Source organism: Cucurbita pepo, chromosome LG04, assembly GCF_002806865.2.
Source record: "Cucurbita pepo subsp. pepo cultivar mu-cu-16 chromosome LG04, ASM280686v2, whole genome shotgun sequence".
Classification (NCBI taxonomy): domain Eukaryota; kingdom Viridiplantae; phylum Streptophyta; class Magnoliopsida; order Cucurbitales; family Cucurbitaceae; genus Cucurbita; species Cucurbita pepo.
In genome coordinates this window covers 7,180,584-7,195,308 of record NC_036641.1, presented here as the reverse complement: position 1 = coordinate 7,195,308, position 14,725 = coordinate 7,180,584, and the positions used below count along the sequence as shown (strand labels likewise).

The 14,725-nt window shown below is 34.5% G+C and overlaps 2 protein-coding genes across 3 annotated transcripts; both read left to right on the top strand.

The window, feature by feature from the left end:
• The first annotated feature begins 2,488 nt into the window (after positions 1-2,488).
• LOC111792832 (glutamate receptor 3.7-like) lies at positions 2,489-7,876 on the top strand. Of its 2 annotated transcripts, XM_023674424.1 has the most exons (7): positions 2,489-2,760; positions 2,856-3,117; positions 4,151-5,493; positions 5,574-5,851; positions 5,968-5,999; positions 6,164-6,570; positions 7,173-7,676. In XM_023674424.1, exons 2-7 carry the CDS (start codon positions 2,859-2,861, stop codon positions 7,674-7,676), a joined length of 2,823 nt encoding a protein of 940 aa, XP_023530192.1. In that variant the 5' UTR covers positions 2,489-2,760; positions 2,856-2,858. The 2 variants fall into 2 exon arrangements, with proteins under 2 accessions (XP_023530192.1, XP_023530194.1); XM_023674426.1 differs by having other exon boundaries at positions 2,491-3,117; positions 7,173-7,876.
• A 1,568-nt stretch (positions 7,877-9,444) lies between these two features.
• On the top strand, positions 9,445-11,936 carry LOC111792831 (50S ribosomal protein L6, chloroplastic). Its single transcript, XM_023674423.1, has 3 exons — positions 9,445-9,551; positions 10,684-10,992; positions 11,487-11,936. The coding sequence occupies exons 1-3, from the start codon at positions 9,517-9,519 to the stop codon at positions 11,821-11,823; spliced, it is 681 nt and encodes a 226-aa protein (XP_023530191.1). The 5' UTR covers positions 9,445-9,516; the 3' UTR covers positions 11,824-11,936.
• Positions 11,937-14,725: the final 2,789 nt, after the last annotated feature.

Genomic DNA, 14,725 nt, shown 5'->3' with positions numbered 1-14,725 from the left:
TTTTTTTTTTTTTTTTTTTTTTTTTTTTTTTTTTTTTTTTTTTTTTTTTTTTTTTGTTCTTTTATTGTTAAGGTCCTATATTTAAGTTTTTTGGTTTAAAATCTTTTGGCTTTTTAGGTTTTAGAATAATCCATGAGAAAGATATTAAAACAAGCAAAGTTTTTAGAAATAGCTAATGGTTACCCTTTTAAAAATGAAAGAAAATGGCCAATAGTACTCACTTGAAATGATGAAGAATGGTAAATGATACCCCATTAGAAATGTGAAAAGTGACCAATAATTTCCCTTTTTAGAATGAAGAAATTTTGGCTCAGAAAAACTTTTGAAAATGTTGGCTCAAATATATCAAACTTTAACATCTTCACTATGGAATTGACAAATTTTCATTGCAAGTTTTTTTACCGCTTGATTTCAATAATTTGTTTAGAGGCTTCTTGTTTTTGTTTTTTACTTTTTTTGTTGTGTTAAAGTCGTATGTTTAAGTATTTTAATTTTTTGGGATTTATTATTTATAACTATCACTTATGGTACTCCTTTAAAATGACGAAAATGACCAATGGTTTCTTTTTAAAAAATGTAAAACATGTGGTCAAAGAAATTTTTTGGAACTTGTTCTTACCAAAAATATGGGTCAGTTCACTTTATCGTCCTAGACTATTATCCTAACAAATTTGGATCATAACTTTTTTCTTTCATCATGTTCTTTCAATGTTCCATTTAGTGCTTTCTTATTTTTCTGGGCGTTAAATAAGCATTATGGTTTTAGATAATTGGGTGTTAGGTTTATAACCATCTCTGAGCAATATACTTGTTAAAACGAGAAATTAGTTTTTTTTAGAAATTAGTACCTAACCAATATTCCTCTTTTAAAAAATAAAGAAAAAATGGTTCGAAAAAAAAAAAAAAAGCTTTTGTAACATATTGTTACCGAAAAGATTGTAACATGATTTATTTTAGGTTATGAAAAATCTTCAAGAACATTCTAGGAAAATAAAACAAGAATTTTTAAAAAAATGAACAATGGTACCTCTTTGTTATTATTATTTTATTTATTTTTTGGAATGTATTCATTTTAACATGTCATTCGGAATATATAATCTTAGTAACATAACATATGCATGTTTTTTAGCACAAAAATATATTGATATCTATTTATCCAACAAATTGCGACTTGCACGCTTGACTTGCACGCTTGACTTGCACGCCATAAGAAAAAAAGAAGACAGATGAAAAATATATTATGCCCAATAAAAGTGAATAGTTACCCCACGATTATTAAGAAAATCTAAATGTCCATTAAGTCTTGTAAGTCAATTACTCCTAGTTGTTCAATCATTTGATAACTAAAGTCATTATTTGAGAAATTCTCACTATGAGTCTTTTGAATTAAAAATTTCTATCGTTAAGGTGGAGAACTGAATTAAAAATTCTCTTTTTTTCTCATCAATCCAATAACCGTTCACATTTCTTCTTAAGTCTTTTGAAGGTAACTCAAATCTATTTAAAGGGAGAAATTCCAGAAATTTAAAGACAAATTTCTATTTACATCCAAAATGAAAACTTTAATTTAGAGAAAAGTCGAACTAATGCATCTCATTCCATGCATTATTAAAAGTGAAAATCAGCATCATTGTGTTATTACGAGAACACCCTTACAGGACATCTTTATTTTGTGATTAAAGAAAAAGTCTAAGCTCGATCCGTCTTATTCTGGACAACCAAAGGAAATTCTCTGATTTACAGGAGAGGTCCAATTGGCTCGCTTTTCCTTTTTCTTTAAAGAGGTTTAATTGTTTCTCTACCTATTATTATTTTATAGCTTAATTATAATTAATTTATAAAGCCTGTCGAATTATAAACTTAGTACATAATACTTTTTAATTTGTAACCATTTAAATTTTATATTAATTCTTTTCCTAACAAATATAGATTGATAAGCTAAATAGTAACAACATGTATTTATAAACTTAAAAAAAGTAGAAATTAAATTAGTTCAAAAATAAATTGCCAAATTCAGAGATGAGATGCAAACTTCCATAAAAGGACTAAGAACGCATGAAATTATATATTTAAAAAAAAAAAAACAAACAAATATTAACCAATTAATATAACAAGGATAAAAATAAAACACGAAGCAGGGGTACTATGGAGGTTTCATAAGCGAGAAAGGTTGTTTTCGTCATTTTAGATTTGGATAGTCTCCTCTCACGCCAGGCCATTCAAGTGGTTCTGTCAAACTTACAGTTTTCACTTAAATAGCCTATCACTTCCACGCTATCCACCCCTTTTCTTCAAACCAGGTAAAAAAAAAAAAGAAAAAACCCTAAGTTTGTTCCAATAAAGATGTTATGTGAGGGTGTTTTAGTAAATACACACTTTTATTAATGCAATGAAATGAATATGCTGCTTTTAGTTCGATTTTTCCTTCAAATAAAGTTTTCATTTTGAATGTAAATACAAAATTGTCCTTGAATTACTTAAATTTCTTCCCTCAAATTGACTCGAATGACCTTACACCAAAGTTGTGATGATCAAAATGTATGTTCTTATTTATCACGTGGTACCTTCTCTTTTTGTTGGCCATTCTTTTTTCCTTTTCTTTTGTCTTTTCTTTCTTCATGTCGTGCAAGTTGCGCATACTCTGTGACATGGGCAGCCTTGAATGGTCTCGTTTCTTTAACTATGGATTGTTCTTGAGTTCCATACTCATTATCCCAAACCCGGAAGTGGGCGGCCCCCTAAGATTTGAACAGAGCTGAGGTACCTTATAGTGCTAATTCTTACTGTGATTCAGAACATTCATTTCCTGACTGTATTAACCAAATCAAGAGCTTGGATGGTTCGTTTGTTTTAAGATTATGGGAATATTTGGTGCTCTACCGCTGCTGCATACTTTGATATGGCTGTTTCTTAGTGGTTCGATCTGGTGCCAAAAGGCAGCTGTGGTAAATATTGGTGCGGTTTTTACTTTCAATTCGGTTATTGGTAGAGCAGCAAAGCCGGCGATGGAAGCAGCAATCGCCGACATAAATGCTGACCCCAACATCTTGAGTGGGACAAAGGTGAAGCTCCTGATGGAGGACTCTAACTGCAGCGACTTCTTGGGCTCTGTTGGGGGTACAATCTCTCTCTCTCTCTCTCTCTCTCTTTGTTTTTTGTTTCATTTGTGTAGCTGAGCTGCCTTGTGGCGGCTCCTGTTTTTCCTTCACCTATGTCTAGCTCTCTTTGTCTTTGGTTTCATCTATATGGTCAACGGAGATGCTGTTCGTCTCCATGTCTAATCAAGGTGGAACTTTGATCCTATAGCATGATTTTTCACTTTTTCTTTGAGTTTCTGTAATTAGTACTCTCATTCAGAGTGGAGTCAAGGTAAAGAAGTGGGCACCTTCTATATGAAAGAATTTTCACTCAATTGTCCTTTAATTTCAGTGTTTAGAATTAAAAGATTATAGATACAAAAAAAGTTGGAATATAAAATTTTGCTCACTCTCCTCTGGTATCGTTCATTCCAAGTTCAGAAGCTATTGTTTGAGTTGGACCATAGTTTTGCTCTATCTAAGAACTAAGATTACATTGTGATTACCGGCGCTGCTTTTTGGGGGCACTGTTGACTCTAACTATAGTATAATATTCCATTAAAGGAGTTGTGCTAGTAAGAAGTTTTTACACCCTTATAAAGAACTTTTCGTTTCCCTCTCCAATCGATGTGTGATCTCACAATCCACCCCCTTCGGGGCCCAATGTCTTTGTTGGCACACCACTTGGTGTCCATCCTTTTGAGACTCAGTCTCCTTGTTGGTACATCGCTCGGTGTTTGGCTCTGATACCATTTGTAACAGTCCAAGCCCACTACTAGCAGATATTGTCCTCTTTGGGTTTTTCCTTCCGAGCTTCCCCTTAAGATTTTAAAACGCGTCTACTACATAGAGGTTCCCACACCCTTATAAACAATGCTTTATTCCTCTCTCCAACCGATGTGGGATATCACACCATCTTTTTCTTTGGGCGTTTGATAACTTAAGACGAGGAAGTTTTGATCTTATAAGTTCTAAGTTATACCTCAATTTTTTGTGTTTTTTCTTTTAATCTTTAAGAATTTAGATAAAATTCTGCCTAATCTTGATTTCATGATTCTCTTCATGGGTGGTAGCTTTGCATGTACTTGAGAAAGAGATCGTTGCCATCATTGGCCCACAATCCTCGGTGGTGGCTCATGTGATTTCTGAGCTTGTTAATGGTCTACAAATTCCTCAAGTATCATATGGTGCCACTGATCCAACATTATCGACTCTCCAACTCCCTTTCTTCCTCCGAACCACTTTAAGTGACTCTTACCAAATGGCTGCCATGGCTGACTTGATTGATTACTATGGGTGGAAAGAAGTCATTGTTATATTTTTGGATGATGATTATGGCAGAAATGGGATATCTTCTTTGGGTGATGAACTTCAGAAGAAAATGTGTCGTATTGCTCATGGATTTGGCTTGCCTTCTCTGGCTAATCTTACTAAGATCACAGAGATACTTAACCAATCTAAATTGCTCGGTCCTCGTGTTTATGTCGTTCACGTCGGCCCCGATCCTCAATTAAGAATCTTCACCATTGCCCATAAACTTGGTATGCTTTCCAGCAATTACGTTTGGTTTGCAACTGATTGGCTTGCTACAACTCTAGATTCTTTTTCACCAACAGATCTTGCTTCACTTGATATACTTAATGGGGTAGTGGGGCTACGCCCTCATACTCAAGAGTCTAAAGGAAAGAAGGATTTGTGGAATCGTTTGAGCAAAATGCAGCCCAAAGGTTTGGCCAATTCTGCGTTGAATGTTTATGGACTGTATGCTTATGATTCAGTATGGGTTGTTGCCAGGGCAGTGGATAAGTTTCTCAAAGAAAATGGTAATATAACCTTTTCATCTACAGGTAAAGTATTTGGCACTAGTAAAAGTGGAATTCAACTAGGAAGGCTTAAAGTGTTTAATGGAGGAAGTGATCTTCTTAGGATTATTATGCAAACAAATTACAGTGGTTTAAGTGGGCGAATTCAGTTTGGTGAAGACAGAAATATCATCAATGGTAGCTATGATGTGATTAATATTGACCAAAAGGAAATTCGTACGGTGGGTTATTGGTTTAACTACTCAGGATTCTCGATTTCACCACCAGAAGCCTTGACATTGAAACAAAAAGATTCCCCCTTAGATCAGAAACTCGACATTGTAGTTTGGCCTGGTGGAAACTCAAACATACCAAACGGTTGGGTGATAGCAGACGCTGGAAAGCCCCTAAGAATTGCATATCCAAGAAGAGCAAGCTTTGTTGAGTTTGTTACTCAAGTGAACAACACCAATATAGTTCAAGGATACGTTATTGATATTTTCAAAGCAGCACTCAAGCTTATTCCATATGAAGTTCCTTACAAATTTGTGCCGTTTGGGGATGGTCAAGTCAATCCTAGTTACGATGAACTCGTTCAATCGGTTGCAGATAATGTGAGTAGAGTGTTCTTCATTTGAACTTGTCTGAATTCCATGGAAATGGCTTGCTTATTCTGAAACTTTTTGGGTTCTAGGTGTTTGATGCAGCTGTTGGGGACATTGCTATTGTTACCAACCGTACAAAGGTTGTTGATTTTTCTCAACCCTATATCACTACCGGGCTTATCATAGTTGCCCCAGTTAAAGATTCAAAATCAAGTGCTTGGGTGTTTCTTAAACCATTTACAGCAGAGATGTGGTGTGTAACAGGATTTTCTTTTGTGATTATTGGGATTGTTATTTGGATGCTTGAGCACCGAATCAACGACCATTTTCGAGGTCCTCCAAAGAGGCAGATTATCACTATGTGTCTGTAAGGCTCTTATGGCTTCTCTCACATTGATCCTTTGACCAATTTTTGTATTTTCTTTTTTCAAGCACAATTTGAGGGTCATAACTCATACGAAGCTATTGTTGTGTGTGTTGCAGGTTCAGCTTTTCAACTCTGTTCAAGGCTAATCGTAAGTCCTTTACATTTTAGAGCTCCTATTTCTTTTCTTTTCTGTTTTCCTTTTCGGTAAGATTCAAAACATAATGGTTGTTTAGATGTTTTGTCAAAGAAAGAGAAGAACAATGATCCATATTGTTCTTGATTGTCTTATTGTTCTTATCATTGAATAAACAGAAGAAGCAACCATTAGCCCACTTTCACGAATGGTGATGTTGGTATGGCTGTTCTTATTGTTGGTAATAACGTCAAGCTACACAGCAAGTTTGACATCAATACTCACAATTCAGAAACTTTGGTCGCCAATACGTGGAATTGATGACTTGGTTGCAAGTAACGTGCCAATAGGATATCAGGTAGGATCCTTTGCTTATGACTATTTGACACAGAGCCTTTTCATACCACGCTCCAGACTAGTGGAGCTTCACGACCCTGATGATTACGAGAAAGCGCTGCGGCTTGGTCCAAAAGGAGGCGGTGTGGCAGCTATCATTGATGAACTGCCATATCTGGAGTTATTTCTGTCTAAGACCAAAGAGTTTGGAATGATCGGACAAACTTTTACTAGAAGCGGATGGGGATTTGTGAGTCTCTATCTATCTTTTCTTTACCTAATAATGCTATAGGCATAGTTTGATAGGAATCACGATTTTTGACAATTGTATGATATTGTCCACTCTGAGCATAAACTCTCATGGTTTTGCTTTACTTTGGGCTTCTCCAAATGGCTTCATCCCTTAATCGAGGCTCGACTCCTTTTCCGGAGTCCTCGAACAAAGTACACCCTTTATTCGACTCTTAAGTCACTTTTGACTACACTTTCGAAGCTCACAACTTCTTTGTTCGACATTTGAGAATTCTATTGACATGACTAAGTTAAGGGAATAGCTCCAATACCATGTTAGAAATCACGACTCTCCACAATGGTATGACTCATGGCTTTGCTTTGGATTTCTCCAAAATGCCTCATACTAATGGAGATGTATTTCTTATTTATACTCATGATCATTACCTAAATTAGCAAATGTGGGACTCTCTCTCAACAATCCTCAACATAATTTGTTTATATGCATAAGCAGCAGAAGAGGTCAAATTATAGTCCATGACTCTGAACATTGAATCTATTTATCTTTAAACTTTAAAAAATGTCTAATAAATTCTTAACTTTCGTTGCTCAATTTTTCAGGCTTTTCAGCGAAGGTCTCGACTCGCAGTTGATATGTCAACTGCAATTTTAAGACTCTCTGAGAATGGAAAGCTTCAAGAGATACACGACACCTGGTTCTGTAAGCTGGGTTGTCCCGGGCAGCGGGGAGGAGAAGCGGAGCCAGACCAACTTCACCTAATCAGTTTCTGGGGTTTGTATTTACTTTGTGGAATCATTTCCTCTACTGCACTTTTCATGTTTCTTCTAAGAATAATTGGTCAGTATATCCGTTATCAACGACAACACCGTCGTTCAGAGGTGGTTACACCGACCCCCATTCCGTCCAATACTGGCTGTACTCAGACCATTCAGAGTTTTATGCGGTTTATTGACGAGAAGGATGAAGCCATCAAAAACTTCTTTCGAGCAGCACATTTACGTGGTGCTCAAAGTGGGGAGCAACTCCAGAGACATTCCGGAGGGACAAAGGAGAAGGCTAATTTAGAGGTACAGCTGGGGACCTCGAGTATGAATTCAGGATAAACTTTTGTTTGCTATTTGTGTCTCCATAATTCTTAAGTGGACTTCAGGGGGCATGTCCATATTAAATCCCTTTGATTATCTCACTTAACTAGTAGCATAGTTTATATATATTTTTATAATTTAGAATATTTTGATCATCAGAACTTTAGTGGAAGGTAAGTCAAATCAATGCAAGTAATTTAAGGCCAAAATTCTAATTACATCCAAAATAAGAACTTTATTTAACAGAAAAGGCAAAGTAAAAGCAACACATGCATCTCATTTCATTGCATTAATAAAGGTGAAAAGCAGCATAAGCGTGTTATTACTTTAATACCCTCACACAAGTCATATTATATCTTTATTATGAAAAAAGATGAAGTTTAAGACCGATCGGTCTTATTCTTCTTGACAACCAAAAGAAATTTTCTGGTCCAATTGGAACGTTTTTCTTTCTTTTCCAAAGAAATCCGAGGAATTATTACTTCATAGCTTAATTATAATTTATGAAGTCTATCAAACTAGAAGCACTTAGGTCCAGTCAACACGCAATCAGTAGATGTTATAATAATTCTACCAACCTTTTCTTTTGAAATTTCAAGTGTACTCATTTTAACAAATATGAAGATGAAGGCTTTCTATCTCATAGAAATTTTATGAAAGAGACCTAAATAAGCCTATATAAAGTTAAGGTTAAAAACACTGAAAAAAAAAGAAGTAATAATTTAGTTCTAATGTACTTAGTATCTAACAAAATATTGTTAGGATTTACAAGAATTCTAGTAGATTGATAAACTCGTTCATGTTAAATTAATAAAAATATCATTTAACTCTTTTGTTTCAAAAATACTTCTAAATTTTTAAAATTTTCAATAATACCCTCAAATTTAAGAAAGAAATTTAAAAAAATACCATTACTATTAGTTTTGGAGGAAAACCGTTATACAAAAAATATCTATCTTTCAAAAGTGTTTAAAAATATCTTTTTAAGTTTTCAAAAGTTTCGTCAATACTCCTAATATTTTTTTAAAAAAAATAAAAATATATTTACCATTAATACCACATTTCAAAAATATTCAACTTTCAAAAGTAATATAAAAAAGGTTAGAGATAATTTATAAGGTGTCCATAGATTGAAGGTAAAAAAAAAAATTGATTTTTTTTTTTTAATACTACTTTAAAAATTTTATGAGTATTTTTTTGTAAACATATATTTTTTGAATTTTTTTTTAAAAAAATTAAGGGTATTAATAAAATTTTGTAAAGTTCAATTGTATTTTTTATAAATGTATTTTTAGACATTTTGAAAGGTGATTTTTTTTCATTATTTTAACATAATAATAACTACTATTTTATTTTGATAGACTTTTGCATGTAGCGATTAGATTGTGATAAATTTTAAAATAAAAAGGTTAAATTAAAAACCAAATTTTACAAATTTAAAAGTACGAAGGAAATTTATAGATTAAATGTTTCCTCTCATAAATATTAAAAAAAATGTTTATTTTATAAAATCAAAATTAAAGAATATTCAAAGAAATACAAACAATTTAATATATTAAAGATAAAAATAAATATAAATATTTAGAAACTGAAAGATTAACCAAAATTACATTAAAGATAAAGCGTCTGATAATTTGGGGATGAAAAATCGGACACAAAAAAGTGGAGGAAAAATTTTCGTGGGTGATCATTGTGAAAAGCTTCCACAACAAAACAACACAAACAGGGATAGTATCGAGGTTTCATTAACTAGAAAGGTTGTTTTGGTCATTTTAGGTTTGGATAGCCTCCTCCCACAGCAGACCATATAACTGGTTCTAACTGGTTCTGTCAAACTGGGTGTTCACTGTAATAGGCTATGGCTTCCACGCTATCCATCCCTTTTCAAACCAGGTATAACTCCTAAATTTGCTCTAATAATTGTTTTTCTGGGTTCAAACGTATTAGTGACCAATGGTAGACTTCATATTTTATAATTACAATATTTGCTGAACAAGCTCGGAAGTTCGTCTTAATTGGGTTCCCTTTCTAACCGTGGAGACGTTCTTACTCTTACATATTGCATTTGTGGAGTGTGAAGTCTCGAATAGACCATAATGGTCGGCAAAGGTTTTTCCTTTTGCGTTCAACTTGTTCGTCTTAGTGCACATTTCCTCGGGATGTGAATTTGGGGGTTTACGGTCATCGTTATCTTCTTTTATCTTGCCAAGCCTACAACTCTGATACACAGAGCTAAGTTTTTGGTTTTCTTGATATGAGTCAGCCTTTCTGGAGATTATTGGAGGCTACAGCTCTCGCTATTTGGTTGTACTTTGAGGATATCTTTCCTAGACCTTAGGGAACTTTTTTGGAGAACCATCTTCAATGTATCTAGATGATTTTCTAATTCTAGGAATTTTTCGAAATTATTTCTATTTTCATATTCAAGACTCCAAGTCAATTGGAAAATTTCTTCAAGCTTATCGGCTGATTGAAGTTATGTCTTCCATTTGGGTTTAATTATGAATTAGATAGTATCTTTAATTTCTTTGTCGTGTTTTCTTAGAGAGACGCTCTCCTAAAAACGTGAAATTTTCTACTGGTCATTAAGTCATTAAGGTGTGTAAATTACGCGGATAGAATTTAGAGGAAGTGTCCTTCCATGATCCTCAATTCTAGTTGTGTTTGTATGTTGTCCTTACACTGTGGTTGTATGGTACAAAACAAGTCATCTGCCAGACCACCACCAATGTGGAGATTTCGATTTTCTACTGTTTGAATGTGTTTTTTAGTGCTAAACTATTACACTGTCCTTTGATTGATTTTTGTGTGTTTTGAACCCTTCAGCCATCACTAACAATGGACGTCTACACATTACCTTTCTTTTCTGCTATAGACTGGGCTCCTTATAGTTGGCTTAGAGAGTGTGTCAAGCATAGAGTTTGTTCAATGTTAGTCGTGGTTGTCTTTTATTTAATCATTAAGCTCTTTTTTGTAAGAAGGAAACGTTCTTAAATTTGAAACCATTTTCCTTATTGTGGCTCAGCAATTTTCGGTCTACTTTTTTGGGAGAGAAAAATGGATTCTCTGCTTCGACAGTGCCTGTATCTCATATTGTTCGCTTGAGGAGGACTATAGAATGCAAGGAATCACGAATAGGGAAGCAACCAATTCAAGTGCCATCCAATGTAACCATCACATTACAGGGTCAGGATTTGAAAGTTAAGGGTCCTTTGGGAGAGCTTTCACTACTTTATCCACGAGAAGTGAAGATTGAGAGGGATGATGCAGGGATCTTAAGGGTTAAGAAGGCACTGGAGACTAGGAGAGCCAACCAAATGCATGGGCTTTTCAGGTAACCTCCACCTAATTTATTTACAATATTTTCACAGTAACCGATTAAGTTTAATCTTCTGAAACATTTAGCTTTTGTTTTTCTTCCTCTTAAATTTTAGTTTACATGGGTCACTTGCTATATGTATCTTCTCCAAAATTTGGTTGCCTCCTATGAAGATGCCTACTTGCCTCGCTAATCAAGTTGCTCATCTTTTTCATCAATTATGATCTGAAAAGTGCTTTTATGGATGAGAATACTAACGGAGTGGCCAACTCTAGATATTCCCTCCTTATTAATGATTATTTGTGGACGGCTAGAAAGAAACCAACTAAAATATCTTAAAATTCTGAAAACCCAAAACCACTTCATGTTATGAATGCAAACAACCAGCCATTGTTCCTTCATTTGTAATACAGATGAATGATGTCTGATGGAAAAAGAGTAATAAATGATGTACTCTGAGAAAATGCAGCTGTCGTGTCATATATGACCATTTCAACTGATTTCTTCAGGACCCTTACAGACAATATGGTGGTAGGAGTGTCCAAGGGGTTTGAAAAGAAACTTCAATTGGTCGGTGTTGGTTATCGAGCGATGTTAGAAGGAAAAGACTTGGTATTAAATCTTGGGTTCTCTCATCCTGTTAGAATGGCCATTCCTGACGGGCTTCAAGTAAAGGTGGAAGAAAACACCAGAATTACCGTCAGTGGATATGATAAATGTGCCATTGGTCAGTTTGCTGCCTCTATTAGACAATGGAGACCTCCAGAACCGTATAAGGGTAAAGGAGTGAAATATGCTGATGAAGTTGTCAGAAGAAAGGAGGGGAAAGCAGGGAAGAAGAAGTGATGGTTCGTTATTCATTGTTGGTTTTTCAATCTTTTTGAAATATGTACTAGTCTTTCTAGAATCAGAAAGGATTATTGGCATCATAATTTATTAGAGTTCATTTTTTTTCCTTCTCCCTTTTCTTATTAAATTTTCAGTTTAATATCATCATCACTTTTCAGTTCCTACCACATTTTTATCAGTTGGAAAAATGGCATCGAACTCCTAAAGATCGCCATCTAGTTTATACTTGCGCATGTAGCATGGACTCGGTTTTCTTCCGGTGCTAAGTGTGTCCGTGTGATAAGAACTGAACAATAATATAATTTCTTTTCTGCAACCTATGAATTTCTCTATATGTGCAAAGATAAAGCTACAGCAAGAAGCCACGCACCTAAGATCTGGCCATTTGTGTTAGCTCTCATGGCAGCCTGCTTTCCTACCTGCATATTTACAGCCACCGGACTTCTATGAGCATCTTTAAAATGTTGTTCTTACTTCAATTTGGATTAAACTTTGGCAGAGCCGGTGAAATTTTAAATGTAAAACCTATAAACCAAACTACAGTTTTACATGTACTATAATTGCAGAGAATGTAAGCTGTTATACGAAAGCATGAAAACAAGAGTCGCAATCTTATTTTTCACTTATGCACCAGGAAATTTCACTTGGAACATCATGCAAACTTTCTATGGTCATTCATAGAAGATGTGGAAAAATCAGTACAAACATAAAATTAAGTCCAGGAATCAGGATGCTTCATTTGATGCAATATGGTCATTCATATTCTTGTTCGTTTCTCCTAATCGTCTATTTTACATTTTCCTTATTAGCTATTACAATAAAACAAATACACAGCAGATAAAGGAAATCAAGCGAGGAAGCGATCAAAATTTGAAACACAGAAAGAAAAAAGAAACAACAAAAGTGAATCAGCGTCAAAGAGCTAAGCAAGAAGAGAGAACAATGAAGAACAGAGCACAGATTGTTTCCTCTTCGGACAAATCGTGGCAAAAACAAACATCAAAAGCAGTAGAAACAGATCATAGACAAGAATTCTTTGCCAGACGTATACGGATTATGAACAACGGAAGTTTACAAGACGAAACAAACAAAGAGAAGATATAACAATACCAAACGAAATTCATAGCTACAAAGAAGAACCGCCAAGGAGCATAATCGGAGTAGATGAAACATCAACAATACCAAAACGAGCAAACGAGATCCAAAAATCGAATGAAAATGCAAGTTCATCAAGTATATTACTTCAAAATCAGGTCGTATCTCTTAACCCTCATTGCAGTTTCCGGAGCCTCCAAATGTTGAACGAGAACAAGAAAATGAAATGCAGATCCATCATATCTGTTCCTGGCGGGAAAATAGTATTTATACTCGACGATAATTCCGCCAATGAGAATGACAATAATACTTTGAGATTTTTTTCCTTAATATATTTAAAACGCCCTAATTATTATTATTATAATTATTATTATTTAAGTCTAATTTTAATCCATGTATTAAGTTTTATTGTTTTAATTTTGATTTAGTATTTTAGTCATTTTAACAAATATTTAAATATAAGAACTAATTAAATTGAAAATATATTAACAAAAATAGTATTTTTAGGTTTAATTACATGTTTAATCTCGATTTTTTTTTTAATTTATATCTGTTTCGTCTCTGAATGACTAATAAAATCTTAAACTTTCAATATAAGTGTTTATATCGGTTAGTGTCGAGCCATCTTTGCATGCACCTCACTATTTCTCGTACGATAACCATCAAACTCTACTACATACTGTTCTTACCGAACAATCTTAAACTTGCAGGGTTTATATCAATTAATGTCGAGCCATCTTGCACGCACCTCACTATTTCTCGTACAAGAACCATTGAACTCTACTACATACTATTCTTATCAAACAATCTTGAACTTTCAGTGTTTATATCAGCTTGTGTCGAGTCGTCTTGCATGCACCTCACTATTTCTCGTACGATAACCATGAAACCCTACTACATATTGTTCTTATCGAACAATCTTGAACTTGCAGTGTTTATATCAATTAGTGTCGAGCCATCTTGCACGCACCTCACTATTTCTCGTACAATAACCATTGAACTCTACTACATACTATTCTTATCAAACAATCTTGAACTTTCAGTGTTTATATCAACTTGTGTCGAGCCATATTGCATACACCTCACTATTTCTCGTACGATAACCATCAAACCCTACTACATACTGTTCTTACCGAACAATCTTGAACTTGTAGTGTTTATATCAATTAGTGTCGAGTCATCTTGCACGCACCTCACTATTTCTCGTACAATAACCATCGAACTCTACTACATACTATTCTTATCGAACAATCTTGAACTTTCAGTGTTTATATCAGCTTGTGTCGAGTCGTCTTGCATGCACCACACTATTTCTCGTACGATAACCATGAAACCCTACTACATATTGTTCTTATCGAACAATCTTGAACTTGCAGTGTTTATATCAATTAGTGTCGAGCCATCTTGCACGCACCTCACTATTTCTCGTACAATAACCATTGAACTCTACTACATACTATTCTTATCAAACAATCTTGAACTTTCAGTGTTTATATCAGCTTGTGTCGAGTCGTCTTGCATGCACCTCACTATTTCTCGTACGATAACCATCAAACTCTACTACATACTGTTCTTACCGAACAATCTTAAACTTGCAGGGTTTATATCAATTAATGTCGAGCCATCTTGCACGCACCTCACTATTTCTCGTACAAGAACCATTGAACTCTACTACATACTATTCTTATCAAACAATCTTGAACTTTCAGTGTTTATATCAACTTGTGTCGAGCCATATTGCATGCACCTCACTATTTCTCGTACGATAACCATGAAACCCTACTACATACTGTTCTTACCGAAC

Bases quoted from the DNA above. Each gene is read 5' to 3' on its own strand.
- LOC111792832 (XM_023674426.1), top strand. From the start codon at position 2,859: ATGGGAATATTTGGTGCTCTACCGCTGCTGCATACTTTGATATGGCTG. The intron at 5,852-5,967 runs GTAAGGCTCTTA...TGTGTGTTGCAG, and splicing joins CAGATTATCACTATGTGTCT to GTTCAGCTTTTCAACTCTGT. The intron at 6,000-6,163 runs GTAAGTCCTTTA...TTGAATAAACAG, and splicing joins AACTCTGTTCAAGGCTAATC to AAGAAGCAACCATTAGCCCA.
- LOC111792831 (XM_023674423.1), top strand. From the start codon at position 9,517: ATGGCTTCCACGCTATCCATCCCTTTTCAAACCAG. The intron at 9,552-10,683 runs GTATAACTCCTA...ATTGTGGCTCAG, and splicing joins TCCATCCCTTTTCAAACCAG to CAATTTTCGGTCTACTTTTT. The intron at 10,993-11,486 runs GTAACCTCCACC...TGATTTCTTCAG, and splicing joins CAAATGCATGGGCTTTTCAG to GACCCTTACAGACAATATGG.